Consider the following 18,282-nt stretch of genomic DNA (forward strand, 5'->3'; position numbering starts at 1 on the left):
TACATCCAAAACACTACAGTAGTACAGCTGAAATTACACTCACCAGCCACTTTATTAGGTTCAGCTGCTTGTTAACACAAATAGCTGATCAGCCAATCACACGGCTGCAACTCACTGCATTTAGGCCTGTAGAGGTGGTCAAGACAACTTGCTGAAGTGCAGACCGAGCATCAGAACGGGGAAGAAAGGGGATTTAAGGGACTTTGAACGTGGCGTGGTTGTTGGTGCCAGACGGGCTGGTCTGAGTATTTCAGAAACTGCTGATCTACTGGGATTTTCACGCACAACCATCTCTAGGGTTCACAGAGAACGGTCCGAAAAAGAGGAAACATCCAGTGAGCGGTCAGTTGTGTGGACGAAAATGCCTTGTTGGTGTGAGAGGTCAGAGGAGAACGGGCAGACTGGTTCCAGATGATAGAAAGGCAGCAGGAGCTCAAATAACCAACCAAAATCTCTGAGGAACGTTTCCAACACCTTGTTGAAAGTCTGACACGAAGAATTAAGACAGATCTGAAGGCAAAAGAGGGTCCAGCCTTTTACTAGTGTACCTAATAAAGTGGCTGGGGAGTGTATGTAGCATTAGTGCCGTCTTTGATTGGTCAGAAACGATATGATATACAGACTCGGTTACAGGTTGTAGTTCAAACTTTATTCCATCTGGTCTCTCAGGTACTTCAACTTAAATAATGCAAAACCATCAGCTCTCTAGAATAATGTGGGTAACTGCACTTTAACGTATGGCTTGTCTGTGCCTTTTACATGTACACACCTAAAAAAGATGGTTCTCCAAGGGTTCTTTAGTAACATTAATGGCTCTATATAGAATCATGGACACTCAAAGAACCCTTTGCACCCTTTGAACCCTCCATTTACCTACTCCTGAGTTCCTGAGTAACTACACTGTCCATAGCTGGACTTACACTCTTAAAAAAGACTGTTCTCCAAGGGTTCTTTCATAAAGGAGATGGTTCTTCATAGAGCCGTGAACGGTCGATAACCCTTTGCATGATTAAATGATTCCTTGCATGGTGAAAGGGTTCTTCAGATTGATGGAGAATGTGCTGTAGATGGTTCTACGTAGAACCTTTTTGTTACAGACTTCACATCATAACAATAGAAGAACCTTTCTGGTGCTACATAGAACCCTCTACAGAAAGGCTCTATATAGAACCATCTACAACACACTCAGTTCATCAATCTGAAGAACACTTTCATGATGCAAAGAACCTTTTAATCATGCAAAGGGTTCTTGGAGTGTTCATAGTTCTAAATAGAACCAGTTTCTTTACTAAAGAACCCTTGAAGAACAGCCTGTGTAAGTCCAGCTACGGACAGTGTAGTTACTCAGGAACTGGTGAGGTAAACATATCAAAGCCACATGTTCAGTAGCATGTTACTAATTGGTAATAACTGGGTAGTGATAAGATAAGTTGTACTAACATAAAATACCAGTCTTTTCAGGTTGTTACTTAGTAATACATTGGTAATAACAACTGTAACAAGCTGGTAATAAAGTGGTTCAAATTTTTATTTTCTAGTAGTTAAGTAACTAAGGTAACTAAGTCAAGATAAAGAATGATAAACAAGTAAAAACATATATACACGGTGTAATGTGAGGTTTATAATCACTAAACTAATTTCAGAGCCTTTTTTATTTTATTACCAACTAGATACAACTTATTATCAGCAATGTATAGTTTATTAACAACTAGAAAATTATGGGGTTGTTTTTAGTTTAGTGTAACTTGTCACCATTATTGTTTTCCATTTTATTGCCACCTTGCCATCACTACAACTTCTCATTTATTAACAACTACGGAATTAGCAAGCACTGTGTAGGTTAGTGCAAGTTATTACCATACTATTACCATATTATTACTCCCTTATTACTGATCTGTGCTACCAAAGTTTATTCAGTGATGGAAAAAAACACGCCCCACCACATATATCTTTATACAACACATTTATCTTTCTTCATCTTAACTTTTTATTCATTATTATTGACAACTAGACTATTAACATATCTTTTATAGGTTGTTACCACTTATTACCTTATTCCGATCATTTTATTACTAACTTGTTACCACTTTCATTACTAACTCATTTAATCATTTTTTGTTCAGTATAACTTATTTTTTCCATTTTATTACCAAATTGTTTTCACCACAACTTATTATTTATAAACTATGAAATTAGCACGTAATGTATGGGTTAGTACAACTCGTTACCATACTATGACCATATTATTACTCCTTTATTACTGACCTATGCAACCAAAGTGCTACCAAAATTTTAGTGATGAAAAAAGATATTACCACACAATAAATATCTTTCATCTTATCATGTGTAGGTTCGTACAACTTGTTACCATTATTTTGACCATTTTATTTCCAACTTATAGCACTATAATTACTAAATTGTCATTTAGTAACATGTTATTTTTTAGTAGCGTATAACTCAGAGACTGAGTTACTTATAATAAGACGGAAAGAGTTGACCCTCTGTGTGAAGGACATTATGTCCCTGTATGATGGTACATGGTAGTTCCCTCAAAGAACTGGACAACTGACTCATTTCGACCTCCACATGAACCCAGTTTGATAAGACCATGGTTCATATTTAGCGTCTACGTTTGCTGCTCCAGGCTAGAAGAACCATGGCTGAACTTGAGGTAGTGAAATTAGGCACAGCCACGCTGTGGAATTGCTGATTGGTTCCACGCACCATGCTCAAAGTCAGATGGCAGCCAACCCCGCCTCATCAAAACTGCACGGTCATTTGATTTGGTAGGGAAAACAAAGAATGGCTGGCTTGCATCTGCAGCACGGTTCTCTCCCAGGTGGGCTGAGCTGTGGCTGTTTCTCCTGGCGACGCTGCCTCCTGGAAATCAAGGGTGGGCTTAAAGCGACATAAAGCGTAATGGACCATTCCAGATGGGTGGACTACAGACCCTTCTCCACAACAGTCAGTCCCCTCAGAGGCTGGAGTACAGAGTCTCATCAGGAGAAGACAAGCTACTCTGCATAACAATCTGGTAAAGCTTCGCTGAACGGCTGAACCGGCTGAACCGGCTCTCCAGGGACGATCCGTAATGGTCCGGATCAGGAACTCTTACATCTCTCTAAAGGTCATTCCACTTTCTTTGTGCAATCTGTTGGTGGGAGTGTGGTGAAGTGACCATCCCTGGACAGAGCAACTTCTCCTTGTACTTGTGGCCTCCCCCATAGAGCCAAATGCCATGGTGGGCAACGTTAATAATTTGGTCCAGGTTACAAACAGGGTTCCCGCCGAAATATCGACCAATTCAACGCTTTAAAAGGTTCACCGGTGACCTTCTGTCATTAAACGTTCAGAGCACATCCTACATGGAGTCAATGTAAATGTTGAGTCCTAAACTCACTAAAACTGTGATAAACCCCGAAGAACCCGAAGGCTCTTATTCTAAAGGTTCTCGCTGTGAGATATTCTTAAGTAAATATTCTCGGGCTGCTATTTGCGAAGCTCCCACTGATAAAGGAAGCCAAACACAGCAAAGCCAGAACACACAGTCATCAGGGAAGCAGAGCCGAGAATTTCTGAGCTAAAGCTGATTCTATTACAGCAAGGTTGGGTCACTAGTGTCCTGCAGGACCAGCCCAGAAAGAAAGAGGGAAAGAAACAACAGAAAGAACAAAGTTAAAAAAGAAAGACAGAGACAAAGAGAAAGAAAAAGAGTGAAGAAAGACAAGAGAAAAGAGAAGCCTGACACAGCTCTTCTGTTTTCCGTGCTGGCGTCTGACCTGAACCTGACCGCCACCTGACCCTTTACGGACACACGTGTCACAGCTCGCTGGGGTCAGTTCACTCAGGCACCTGAAGTGAGAGATGAGGCCTGTCATATGTCTGTGTGCATGACCTCTATTGTGTCCAGAGCCCGGTCAGAGCCTGGCGTGTCTGCTCATGTCAACAGCACATAGAGCAGCTCTATCAGTGATGGGCAGAGAAACCCTCTGACCCAGCCGGACACACAGACCTCTCACTCTGACGCGCTGAGGCTCTATTATACGTCATTATGTTGAGAAAAATACATGAACCATTTCAGTGTTTTATATGCAGTAATAAGCTACACAGTATAAACTAATATATTGATGATAAAGTCTATTCTCATGTAAACATGAATATCATATACTATTTATCATATTATACTATTATAAAGTCACTGAATTATACTTCTCTATGTTTAGATGTTTATGTCGGGGCAGTCGTGGGCTGGAGGTCAGGGAACTGGCCCTGTAACCAGAAGGTTGCTGGTTCGATCCCCAGAGCCGACAGTCCATGACTGAGGTGTCCTTGAGCAAGACACCTAACGGGCACCACGGATAGGGCTGCCCACCGCTCCGGGCAAGTGTGCTCACGGCCCCCTACTGTGTGTGTGTGTGTGTGTTCACTAGTGTGTATGTGGTGTTTCACTTCATGGATGGGTTAAATGCGGAGGTGGAATTTCCCGGTTGTGGGATTAAAAAAGTATCACGTAACTTATTTAAAGGGCTTTTATTACAGATTCCCCGCCGGTCACATCCTGTTTCAGTAAAAATAATGTATGGCCATGATTTAGTAAGGCGTGAGAATGAAATCCTAATGCGTGGCCATGACTTAGCAAGGCATGGCAATAAGATAATTAAGTTGTGGCCACAATTTAGTAAGGCATGGGAACGAGATAATTAAGTCATAGCCACAACTTAATAAGGCATGGGAAAAAGATAATTAAGACCCGGCCATGAATTAGTATGGCATGGGAATTAAATTCTAAAGTGTGGCCACAACTTAGTGAGGCATGAGAACACAATAATTAGCAAGGCATGGGAATAAGATAATTAAGCCGTGGCCACAACTTAGTAAGGCAAGGGCAAAAGATAATTAAATCCTGGTCACGACTTAGTAAGGTGTGGGAACGAAGTCCTAATGTGTGGCCACGACTTAGTACGGCTTGGGTCATGGTCATGACTTTGTAAAGCAAGGGAACAAGATAATTAAGTCATGGACATGATTTAGTAAGGCATGATCTCATTCCCATGCCTTACTAAGTGGTGGCCACAACTTAATGATCTTATTCCCACACATTATTTTTATTTATTTGGAATGTCACCAGCAGGACTCCGTACCGTATCTTACATTTACTCTTGTCTGTTTTCTATTTATTGTGTAACATATTAAAAAGAATAAAACCTACATATAATATTACATCCCACACATTAAACACACTGCGTTTATTTAAAATATGTTAAGATTTGTTAATTAATTCAGCAGAGGAACAGTAGTCGTGTATTAAAATGTGCAGGAGTGAACTTCAATGTAACTAAAAAAAATTTATGAAAAAATAAATAAATAAATAATATTAATAATAATATTTTTTCCAGGGATGCCCAAACTTTTGCATGCTGTTCGGATTCGATGACCGTCATCTGCGTTTTGACCGTCATTAAAAAAGCAGTCCAAGCTGCTTTAGTATTGAACAGGTGAAAACATGTAAATTCATTGGTTTTTGTGACATCACAAAAACAAGAAATTTGAGACAGGACACTTCACACCTCAGCTTGCATAGGTTATAAACTTTAACCATGTTTATAAACTATATTAGCCTCTTTTCTACCAAAAAAAACAAACAAAAAAAAATGATTTGGGACCTTTAAAAATGGCAGCTGGACATATTTGCATTGTGAAGCGTTTCAGGTGCGGAGGCTGAAGAACGGCAGCAGCTCTGTTCCTATGCACTGACTGATCTGCAGGTGCCTGTAAATCACGTGAAGCCGTGTGAGGATCAGTTCATAGGAGCATCTTTAAAGCTGGTTTTCTATTGTTGAAAACACTGAGCGTCTGTGTACACAAGCGCAGGCGCGCTGACCGCGCCGGACGTCCTCCCGGTGGGAGCTGTGTCAAGAGGCTGCCTGACGTGGTCTTACCTCTGCGGCGGGGACGCCCTCCGGGGGCCGGCAGTGCAGGACGATCATCCCCTTGATTGGCACTTCCTTCCCCTGGGGGTCCTGCTCAAAGTTCTTGCGTAGGTCTGTTTGGGGAGATAAGAGGCAGCTGTCACGGCAGGCTGGAGCCGGCTCTATCTCTCTGCCCATCTCTCTCGCCCCCACTTCCTCTCTCTGTAACCCCCACCTCCCCTCCACCACCCCCACAACCAACCCACTGCCCTTGGGCTCCAGTCAACAACCTTGGAAAGCCAGACAGAGGAGGGGGAGGGGGAGGGGGGGTAGAGAGAGAGAGAGAAAGAGAGAGAGAGAGACATAGAGAGAGATAAAGAAAGAAAGAGTGAGAGAGAGAGAGCGAAAGCGAGAGAGAAAGAAAGAGGGAGACAAAGTTAGATACAGAGAGATAGAGAGCGTGAGAAAGAGAGAGAGGGAGAGAGAGACATAGAGAGGAGAGAGAGACATGGAGAGAGAGAGACACATAGAGACATAGAGAGAGACATAGAGAGAGAGGCATCGAAAGAGAGAGAGACAGAGAGAGAGAGAGAGAGAGAGAGAGAGAGAGAGAGAGACACATAGAGACATAGAGAGAGAGACATAGAGAGAGAGAGAGAGAGAGAGAGAGAGACAGAGAGAGAGAGAGAGAGAGAGAGAGACATATAGAGAGAGGGTTCTGGTTGGACTCCAGTGCTCCGTCAACTCTTCACTGAAACTCCTGGACAACCTCCACACTGAGGGCCTTTCATGACCTCACACACTTCTCTGAGATTTCGACATCGTAACTGCAGCGACGTTATCAGCCGTTGTGATCAGGGCAGCGCGTGAGCGCCTACAGCAGGAGGTGCTCGTGTCCAATCGCCGGACACCGTGTTGTTTTTTCATTGGCTAAGCTGTGGAGCCTTTGAACGAGCACGCACGCCCCATGTCAGGGTTGCCAGGTTGGCAGTTATCCCTTCAAACTGGGCTTGTTGGGAAGTACAGATGTGGGAGAAAACGATAAAGCTTCAGCTTCTGGTGGGCGGCGTATCATCATGTGTGATAGTCTGAATGTTGATGCCGATCGCTTCCCTTCTCCTCTCGTTGGATAAAACTACTCGACAAAGTGGTCCTGAACTACTATTAGCGGCTTGCTTAATGTTAGAGTGGGCCAAGCTAGCAGAAGCAGTTGGCCAGTGCCCCCTCATGCTTACCATTCAACTTGAATCATAAAGCCGCTGTTAAATAAACTCAGACTGTTAAAGACATTCAAATGAATGGTTTTTAACATTTACAAGCCCTAGTGGCTACACTGCTCTCTGCCTCTCACAGAAACTCAATGACCTCTGACAGCTCCGGCAGGCGGCGTGGATGCAGCGAAAGGCCAACGGTGCGCCAAAATCGACAGGAAAGGGCAGGAGAGCCGGAGAACTTTGCTCACGTTAAAGCAACACGAAAACTACTATAGAGCGCTTATTTCAACAAAACGGATCAATCCAGGAGTGTAGAGCATCACGCACAGCCTAAAGGTGAAGCTTTAAAACCTTTTAAGACCTCAGGCCTGGCAACTAGAATCTCATCTCCACCACATAACAGCACACACTCAAGTACGGCATGTTTTATTTAGCTATACTCCAACCAACTGGTTGAAAAAGAAACACTGATCACTTGTGTTTCACTTCACTTTGTTATCAGTTCTGCTGTCCTTCAGACCACAAGACCTCTCTCCGCTGGATACATCGGTTGGTGGACTATTCTGGAGTAGTTTGATATACAAGATGAAGTTAAATAGGGTTAAATACGGACACCCCCCCACACACACACACACAACACCCCCCCATTCTCCGGATTGGATCCAAGCTCTTTGTTGTGGAACGTGAGCCTTAACGTACTGTTTTCCCAGGTAATCACGCTGCACAGTTTAGCTGAGATGATGCTACTCTACCAATTAATACTACAGTAAAATCAGTTCATTTTTCCAAAGGGCCGTGTTTAATATCGGCTGTGATCAAATTTGAGCGACTGCACTAATGAACTGGCTTCCAGTTACTTCCAGCAGGGAAGTGACTTCATGTAGTTGGATACAAGCCGAGTTTTAGTTTGGACTTCTTACGCTTCTCATCCTTCCATTTCATCGCTCTGATAAGCTAAAGCAGCTCCGTCTCTCTCAGCTCTGAACGTTTCTGCCAATGGCAGTTTTAAAAAGGCACATTTCTGGGTGATTTGATGGCAAATATATACATATATCTATATATAGTACACAGTTTTGGCAAGAAGCGGCAGAAAACGGTCTCTAGCTGTGGGCTCAGATTTTATGTGCTCACCTTTAGACAAAAGTTGGCTAGTGTTTACATACAGCCGTAACATTTAAGCCTCTTTTCCACTGAATGGACTCGACTCGGCAAATCTTGGCACCTGGCACCGGGTAGCATTTTAGCATCACTTCCCGCCAGGGGTCCAAGCGAATTGAGCCGATACCAAACGGTCGCGTACAAACGCTAGAGACCACCGAGTGATTGGTGAGAACTGCTAACCACCTACTACCGTTGGCTCCCGGGTTAGCGCAGCCTCTGGCATCGTCTTTGGTCGACCAGAGTCGCCTTGTCGGTTTCCCAAATGCTCCTGCTTGTTTCAGCGGTCTTTTGCCTGCTTCACGTCATGTGGAGTCACTATGACCAGCTACGTTGAGGGGGAACCATAGCTGCTACCAAAAGCGAGTCGAGGCGAGTCGAGTCGAGTCAAGATGAATGCCGTGCTCAGACGTCCCTAAATTTATTACCTCCACTTTAAAAACAAGACTTTTCCAGACATTCTGGTACAATGATCTGCTGTTTTACTGCAGTGTTTTAAGATCTGCTCTTTTACCTTGTCTGTGTGGCTGCATTACCGACAGAATTACAAAGATCAGATCACTTTTATAAGAGTCTGATTGGGATTGGGGTGAATAAATTGACTGGGACATCTCATAATGGGAAGACTATCACATGAAGGACACGGGACGGAATTAATACACAGGGAAATATGAAATGTAGCACCACGCTGGCGGTGTAATTCAATGAAAGATGAGGCTTAATATGTGCCAGAAAACTGGCCCCCGTGGCTTATTTCCTGAACAAGAGAGGACCTAAGAAGCTTTTTCAATATAGAATCATAACTGTCAGTGGAGCCGAGTACAAAGCTGACACGAGTGCAGGAAATGAAACTCCTACTTACGGCTTAATTCCGAACCCAATCTGTGGCTCCTGCGCCTCTTTTTAGGTCACACTTCTTCACGTTACGTGTTTGCAAATGCTACCTCAACGCCCATTGTCTAAGATTGGAGGCTGGAAATTTGCCTCAGGGCAACGTTTTTCCTTTCGCAGCAGCGCAAACCTATTTTTCACGTTGTAAATGTGTTGGTGGGTGTTGTAGAAGTGCCAGTCTGTTCGGCGGGGGACTCACAGGCAATGCGCACTGTGGCTTTGCGACTCTTGGAGGTGCCCAGGTGACTCCAGGCCACGCACAGGCACCAGTAATCCTCGGGACCATGGAAGTCCTCCACCTGCTGCCGAGACACGTTTATCATCACCTCCCGCACCTTCAGGCCTGTACAGAGAGAGAGAGAGAGCGAGAGAGAGAGAGAGAGAGAGAGACATGAGGCATTCATTAAAACATGTTGTAGAAGACTCACCCTGCATTACTTCTTAATAACAACAGGCTATAAGACTGGCTAATCATGAACTAATGAAGTACTTAGAGTTATTCACTGTTAATTAATATAGTAACAGTATTTCGGAATACGCATGAAAACCCTAAGAGTGATGTCACAGTGTCCTGGCTCCTCCCATGCAGCTCCACCTTATCATTAGTGTTTCCACCGATGTGTAGATTGTTACTCCTACTTTCCCAGGTGGTTTCTATTCTTGCCTTCGGTATAAGTCGCTCTAATATTTCTTTTTTTTTTTTTTTTTTTTTTTAATAAACCAAATCAAATCACGTCTACATCCTCAACGGCAGTCTGGTCTTCTGTCACAAATGGAGGCGTCAGGGCAGGACGGACAGGACAGCTTAACAAGGTCAATTATACACTTGTGTATGGACGTAAGAGAATGACTTATGGCTGTTTATAGATACTCATACAAACTGAACTGATAAATTCTTGTGATACAGTACAAGACTAATCACTAGCAATATTTAGTTGATTGAGTTCAACAACTACACAAATACAAGTCCAGAAAATGTCTAGTTTGCTATGCATTTTGATTTTTTGATTTTTTTTTTTTTTGGTAAAAAATGTGTTGCTTACGTTAGCTCAAAAGGCAAATGTGTAAAAAACCGTCTTCAGAGACCCCAAAATCTAGCATTATACTGTTTTATCAAGCAAGAATGGGAAAAAATGACAGGTTAACAACCAAAGCAACTGGTGTCTGCGGTTCCCAAACAATGTGCTCAAAAGGAAAAATGACATAACACACTGGGAAACATGGCCCGACTTTTTGGGAACATGTTGCAGGCATCAAATTTAGAATGAATACCTCATCTTTGTACTGTTTTCAACTGAAGACAGGTCAAAAAAAAATCACTGCTGTCTGGTTTTATTCACATTTTTGGAACAAAGTTTATAAAAACTTCATTTTTTTTCTTTTCCCCGTTAGATTGTGGCACAGCTGTGCTCTGTTCAGTTACAATTAAATGCTTTAAATTTAAGCTTAGGCTGTTTAGTTCGTTAGGAAGTGTTACTTGTCTCCTTTTGCAGACGCTCTTATTGTGAAGGGCAGGGCTAAGTAGAGCCAGCGTTAGTGGAACAGCCTGACTGAGAGAGCCGTGAGCTAGGCCGAGGGCCATTTCCCCCCGTTATTCTGTTGGCTGTTCAGAGTTCTAAGTGAAGTGGACAAGAACATTACGCTGTCTGAGTTTCTTCTGAGAGCCCCTCCATTACAATAGGAAACACAGCATGAGATATAATATGAAGCTTGTGCTCTGCAGAGGATGTGTTGACTTATTTTCAACACGATGCCATTTAACTTCATACTTTTGCATCTGACTGTGTACGTGTTTTATATTTTCAACCAAATGGAAACACACACACACATTTTCTTGTCGGAAGTTGGACAGTCTGAACGCCCACGTGACAGTATGTGCCTCAAACACACCGACAAGAGCCAACCCAGCTCTGAAGAATCAAATTTCAGACACCAAACGTGTCTTGGCTGATCACCAACATTTGGGTGAAGGGAAAAGCTGTAAATTTGATTTTGGCCGAACCAGATGAGGCTTAATGTGTGCCAGAAAACCGCCACGTGTCCTGAACAAGGGGCACTAAGAAGCTTTTTACAATATCGATTTTTAGCTTCAACATTGTGGACATTAGCGTTAATTCTTCCATTCGTGTGTTAGCTACTGTAGCCTCGTAGATCCAGCGTAACAATAACTTCAGGAGAACTTCACTCTTCGCCAGTCGACTACATTTGGAGGACGAGGGAAACTGGACAAAATTTGACCTCTGCGATCTGCAATTTCTCTTTTGTATCCGCTTCATGTCTGAGGACAATTTCTGAGCCACTCACTTTGAACTTCACTGAATGGTCAGATGACGCCGGCAGCCGCTTTCAGCCGAACAAAAGCGGGAGAGCTGCATGGAGAAGGAGAGCGGCGCACCGAAGTGGACTCGAGTCACTTCTGCGCCAGAAGCATCAGAACATCTGATCAACATTTGAAAAGAAAGCCTCTCCATCTCCACGACTGGTAAAAAATGTAATGGCCCTGGGTCGGGGTGGGTTTTCCCCCCACCTTTTTCCTCTTCACTCACTGCCCTACATAAATCCAGCTTCATCTTCCCCCTGCTCCGACTTTCTGAGTGCATTACAGATAAAACACGCTGGCTCTCCCGGGAGATTCCGCCGCCTTGTCTGGGCCACAGATCACTAACAAGATGAAAATAGCTTGCTGCAGCTGCATTAGCCTAATAGCATGGGTGCCTGCGATGCACCGGAGACTTCCGTTGTGGTAACACCTGCAAGGGAACGTGGGTATGCGCATGGTCCTGAGCTGGTTTATTTCTGGAAATAAAGGCTGTTTAAACCACATTTCAGTATTTATCTACTTTTTAAAAACGGAACCTTTTTACTTCCAGTAGAAAGAAGTATGTATATAATAGATACATATTCGGATTTGTGACACGATTCTGCGTCGGCAACGCCTTCCACTTTTAATCTGACTCAGGGGCTTAGGGGTCTTTCATCTGTATGCTCTTTTCTTCCCTCCAGTTTCTCTGAGCTTCTCCAGCCCGCCAGCCTCACAAACAGTGGATTAAAGGGAAATGCGCTGCGCTGAAGGCAATAACAAAACACCAATCTAGTCTCCTTTATCACCCCTGACTCGGGCAGCTTCAGACGAGGCCCCACTAATCTGACATGCTCCCCGGACGCCCCGCGCCCGTCCGCCTTCGCTGCCGGGAGAAACCTTCCCATCCTTTCCCAGATACAGATTAAATGTGTCTTAAAGCCGCGGATGGATTAAATGTTGCTTGCAAAGAGCAAAAAATGCAAGACATGTCATGGATGTAAACAAGTACACAGCTTACCAAATGTACGTTGGCTTGTTACGGCCAAGTTAGACCCAAGGCAGTGCAAGAGAGGCGGCTGAATGCTTTATCATCTTATAAAAGGAAATCTCCCAACGTTGGCCAAAGCACTTGCCTTGAGAAAACCATAAGAACAGGCACCAACCACCTTTAGGGGATACTGAAGAAGTCCCCAGCTATTCGGAAATACCCACACTGTATACAGTAGAGTACCACGTTCTCCCACCTGTACCACACTGGATCTGACTGAGCAGCTAATCATCCAATCCCTTCTGAATTGGCCGTGTTGCAACATGGAAAAACTTTAATTTGTGCGGTGCTGTAGCCCTCCAAGACTGTAGAGTGCCCCCCATGGAGACGGTTTGTTTATCACTCAGCCACAATAAACCCAGTTTTCTCAGAATGCATGTTTTCATCTACCATAAGCGTGTAGAAGCAAGATTGCACACCTCATTCCATTAGAGCCCAAGCAATTCACTATCTTGCAAGCGTCACTCCACCAGTCTTGCGGTATGAAATACTGCCAATGAACTGTACAAAGTTCCATCTTTTAACCAGTTTTGGAAAGTGGTCATTTACCCCTTTGAAAATAGCACTTCAGTTTAAAACTAGCACTTAATATTTACAGCTTCTGACATTCTTATCCAGAGCGACTTACAATTTGAGCAGTTTACACAGGTTGGCGAAGGCAATGTTAGGAGTCTAGCCCAAGGACTCTACTTGGTATAGTGTAGGGTGCTTGCCCAGGCAAGGCATTGAACCCCAGTATACAGCATAGAAGGCAGAGGCGGTACCCACTACTCCACACTATCTGTAGTGCAGCATTATCTCCCAACCTCATCCCTCAACCCATAATTTTGTATCCTTCATGTGTTTTCATCCATTAGTGTTCTCTTATTATAACTTATCACAATACTTACTTACTACAATTCCTAGCATGCATTATGCAAATACATCACACAACCACTGAGAATCCCCACCAATGGCAAAAAAGAAACCCTCACGGCTAACGTAGACACCGATATGAAGGCCAGCACAAGAAAATCGTTTTAACAGCCCACCCAAAGCTCTTGAAACTTTTCAGAAGTCACTCCCAACTTCAAGATACATCATCAAAAACAGGGTTTCCTAGTTGTTTAATAGCAAAATCTTGTACTAGAGACTAATGCATCCTCTGCAGGACACAGGCCGGGCATGTTTACCATAGAAATAGTAATGGTAAACTGAATTTTGGCTATGATATTTACAGAACATAATTCAACAAAGCTAAAAATATGTAGGCTTATATTTGGCTTGTGGCACCTTATATTTCTTTAATAAGGAAGCACGTGAATAGGAATGAACTTCATTACTCTTGTGATAAAACTCCTGAACATGTCTCAACTACTGCAGGTCATCCAACAACAAAGGCAGCATGGAGCTTCTTTTATACAGTAATGGGAAGCTCCAATTCCACGTGCTGATCCATTTGACATGTATATGCGTTTCGCCCAACTATTCTCGACATAGATCTGAATCAGCAAAAGGGGACAAAGTCTGTAGCATTGACAAGTGGCCCCAAACAGTACACAGACATGTGTGCCATTCATAGGACTGTAGCAGCATTTATAGTAAAGAGACCATTCAAAGACTGTCATTTGCTTTTTGGCAGTGTTCTTTTAAAAGGCAGCTGATAGGATACAGATCCTTACAGCAGTTTCTTTGGATACTTCTCAGGTCTGCACCCAAAAAGCTTTTGTACACTTCGGAGTTCATGATTCCATCAGTGAACACAAGCTCACCAACACCGCTGTAAGAAAAATAGCCGCAGGCTTTGACATATAACCTCAAGTGTGGTTGGAATTCCCCCTCACCCACCCCACAAAGAGTCTACTGCCAGCTTGATGTTATGCGAAAAGAGTTATTCCTTGAAACAAATATCATGCTGGTAAACATTTTTAAAGGCTTTTATTAAAATGATACCAATCGATAAAAATGTGTGCAACTCCTTTTTGGGGCTATGGTATGTTCGATATTGTCAATGATGCAATCTGCACGTTTAAGACAACATAAATGGATCATTTCAGAGGGCATTTGCAAGCAGCAGCAAAGAACAAACCTACTCCTTTTGTCTTATTCCATGCTTCAACGAGTTTGCAGGCCAGCCTTTGCCCTTGTATCAGTCAATACCAGCCTGCATACTGACCCGAGAAGCTACTAGCATATGATGGTTCAAAAGTTAAGTTTTCTTGCCGTAGCTTTGCACAACCTCCGACAGGATAAAGAAAGAGCCATCTGGGATGCAAAAGGTCTGAACTGTTTATAACATTCACTTGTTTATGTGCCCTGCAAACTCTTTATCTAATCACAACCCTCAATCTTGAGAAATGTATCTAATAATCCTCCTTTTACAGCAGATGGTTCGGAACGCGGTGCAAGGAAACAAACAACACATTGATGCACGTTTATGGCAGATCTTGTCCTTAATAAGTGAGTTGCTGGGAGCTGGAGCAGAGAGGAGTCATGGGAGAGAGTGGAGGCGCAAAGCAAACGTCTCACTTCATCAAGAAACATCTCGGACGGTTTTCCTCGGGGGAAAAAATAAATCATTATAGAGGACAAGGAGGAGGAGAAGGAGAGGGAAGAAGGTAGAAGAAAACAGCATGACATGCCGGCCCTCGCCGCAACACTTACTTATTGATCACAAAAGCGGACGGCCTTCAGTTGCGAGCTGCCAGTAGTACGGTAGCATTAGTCGGGGGTAAACAAAGCGGGACGGGCGACCGGAGCTTCATGAACGCACGGCGAGACACACACATTATTCATCGTGCCCCAGAGACGGGCCATCGACAGAAAGGCACGGGAAGGGAGAGTAAAGAGGCAGGCGGTGAAATCATGACTAATGACTGCACATCATCCCACCTGAAAGAAGAAAATATGAGCTGTATGTTAATAGGAGGCAGTCGTTTTCACCCTAACTCTTATTGAAAGGCAAATTTTCTGAGGAACTGTGGGACAGGAGAGACGAGACGGTGGGCGTCACCGCTGCTCTGTCACCTGTCAGCTCTGTTTGTTTACAGGAGGAGCGTCGCTGACAGGAAACGTTACAAAAAAACTGCAGATTTCTGGAATTACTTCAACCTCGCCTTAGCCTTCGCTTCTTGATGCTGCTTGACACAAACGCAGAAAAGGCAGAGCAGATCAGGGGGAGGCTAAGAGCACAAGTGATGAAAGGGAATCTTGTGGTTATACTGGAGTCTTCACCCTCACAGCTTTCGTAAAAAACTGACTGCAATGACAATTTGATGCACCTGTTTTTGGAGGTGGGGAATACCTACATATTTTATCGCATTTTCCAACATTCCAGTTCATCCCAAAGGTGATCAGTGAGGTTGGAGTGAGGGCTCTGTGCAGATCACTGGAGCTCCTACACACCAAACTCATCAAATCATGTCTTTATGGACGCCACGCTGGGACAGGAAAGGGTCTTCCCCAAACTGTTGCCATGAAATTGGAAGCATATAATTGTTTAAAATGTCTTTGTATGCTGTAGCATTAACATCAAACTTCAAGAGGCCCAAATCCTGAAAAAAATCCCAGCCCATTATCCCTCCTCTGCCAAACTTTACTGCTGGCAATAGACATTTCGGTAGCTGGTAAGGAGGATCCTTCAGAAGATTAATCCCTGCTGCTGGCCGGATAACATTGTGCTGAATTGCTTTGCAGACAAACTCTCTGAGGTGCTGACAGACATCTTCAACTCCTCTTTAATCCAGGTCCCCACCTGCCTGAAGACCACCACCATCATCCCAGTCCCTAAGAGCTCCACAGTGACAGGACTGAATGACTATCGGCCAGTAGCCCTCACCCGGATAGTCACAAAGTGCTTTGAAAGTCTGGTTATGACCCACATCAAAGCCAACATTGACCACTGGGGATACACACCAGTATGCGTACTAGAAAAACTGATCCACAGAGGATGCCATCTCCTCTGTGGTCCACACTGCCCTCACCCACCTGGAGAGTATGGACTCTTACGCCTGTATGCTCTTTCTGGATTTCACGTCTGCCTTTAACACCATGATTCCCCAGACCCTGGCTTACAAACTCCATACACTTGGACTGAGCACCTCTCTCTGTTATTGGGTCCTGGACTTCCTGACTAACAGGCCGCAGTCTGTGAGGATCCACAACATCTCCTCCTCCACCATCATCCTCAGCACCGGCTCCCCTCAGGGCTGTGTGCTGGGCCCCCTCCTGTTTACACTGCTCACGTATGACTGCTCAGCCGTCCATCCAGGCTGTCATACTGTAAAGCTTGCAGACGACACTGCAGTGGTTGGATGCATCGAAAATAGTGATGAGTGTGGCTGTAGGCAGGAGGTGGAACACCTGGAGAGTTGGTGCAGTGAGAACAAAGGAGAAAAGAAAGGGGATGATTGTGAATTTCAGAAGGGCAACACCATCCCTCCCCTCACCCGACACGTCGGAGGATCTGCAGTGGAAGTGGTCTCCAGCTATAGGTACTTGGGCGTACACCTAAGTAACAACCTTACCTGGAGTAATAACACGTCCAGCCTGATCAGGAAGGCACATCAGCGCCTATACTTCCTCAGAAGGTTGAGGTGTGCTGGACTCGGGAGCTCAGTCCTCACCTCATTTTACAGATGTGTGGTGGAGATCGTTCTGTGCTCCAGCATCACCGAGTGGCATGAAAGCTGCTCTGCGGCAGAAAGGAAAGCTCTGCAGAGGGTGGTGAAGGCTGCACAGAGGACTGTTGGAGTCAGCCTTCCCACCACCACGGACATTTACACCTCCAGATGCAGGAAAAGAGCCACTGGCATCACTTCATGGCCACTTATTTATCTCTGCTGCTGTACTGAATCAGTGCCTCCACTATATCACCCCTCCACTATATCACCCCTCCACTATATCACCCCCCTCCACTATATCACCCCTACACACGTCACTTTATACATGTCACTTTATACATTACCAGTATTTAGATGTGCACCTTCTACCTCGTACTCATGCTGCTGTTATTTGCACCTTACTATTTATTGTTTATTGTTACTTTTGGGAGTTAACTGGGACTTGAGTTCACTATTTCGTTCCACCTCATGTACCATGTGTGATGCGAATGGCAATAAAGCCTCATCTTATCTTATCTTATCTTATCTTATCTTATCTTATCTTATCTTATCCTGCTAGCAATGTTTTATATATCTGTTAGCAATGACTATGGCTGAAACACCTGAACTCAGTAATTAAGTAGAGTGTCCACATACTTCTGGCCATACACAGCAGATGTTATGAAAACTTAACATGAATGCTGGCAAATGCAACTTTTATGACAATTGATGAAAAGTGTTTAAACATGCACGCCTACAGAAGTGTAACCAAACCTAACATTTTTCAGAGATTAAGCTGATGAAAGGTCATCTTGTCCACACTCGTAAACAATCAAAAGGACATTTTTCTACAATGTGATTGGTGCTGATCTTCACTAATTCCCTCTGGCCCAGCTTTAACGTGCCACTGTGGACATGGCACTGACAGACGGTTTACAGGGTCGGACAGCAGAGAACAGCCTACGCTAAAGGACGCCCCCTGATGAACCTGCTGCGTGCCTCGGATTATCCGGCACGAGCGCTGGAACATGAGTGTAATCCCTGGATGAAGGAGGCTAATCAGAGCACTGCTTTCTTGGGCTTTTCATTTCCTTCCCAAACAACATATAGCGCTCATCGCTTTGAACTTCCCGGGAACTGACACGAGATGCAGCGAGACATCTGAGAGGGACAAGAGTCC

The 18,282-nt window shown here is 44.1% G+C and overlaps 1 protein-coding gene across 4 annotated transcripts in view; it reads right to left on the reverse strand.

Moving 5' to 3' along the window:
- unc5db (unc-5 netrin receptor Db) overlaps window positions 1-18,282 on the reverse strand; it is a 249,648-nt gene that overhangs the window by 103,013 nt on the left and 128,353 nt on the right. For all 4 annotated transcript variants that reach the window (XM_017709276.2, XM_017709277.2, XM_017709275.2 and 1 more), the window contains exons 3-4: window positions 9,372-9,515; window positions 5,940-6,043 (exon numbers count right to left, since the gene is read on the reverse strand). In XM_017709276.2, the coding sequence (XP_017564765.1) occupies window positions 5,940-6,043; window positions 9,372-9,515 (248 nt within the window). The remainder of the gene's footprint in view (window positions 1-5,939; window positions 6,044-9,371; window positions 9,516-18,282) is intronic.

The sequence above is a fragment of the Pygocentrus nattereri genome, chromosome 20 (genome assembly GCF_015220715.1).
Source record: "Pygocentrus nattereri isolate fPygNat1 chromosome 20, fPygNat1.pri, whole genome shotgun sequence".
Classification (NCBI taxonomy): Eukaryota; Metazoa; Chordata; class Actinopteri; order Characiformes; family Serrasalmidae; genus Pygocentrus; species Pygocentrus nattereri.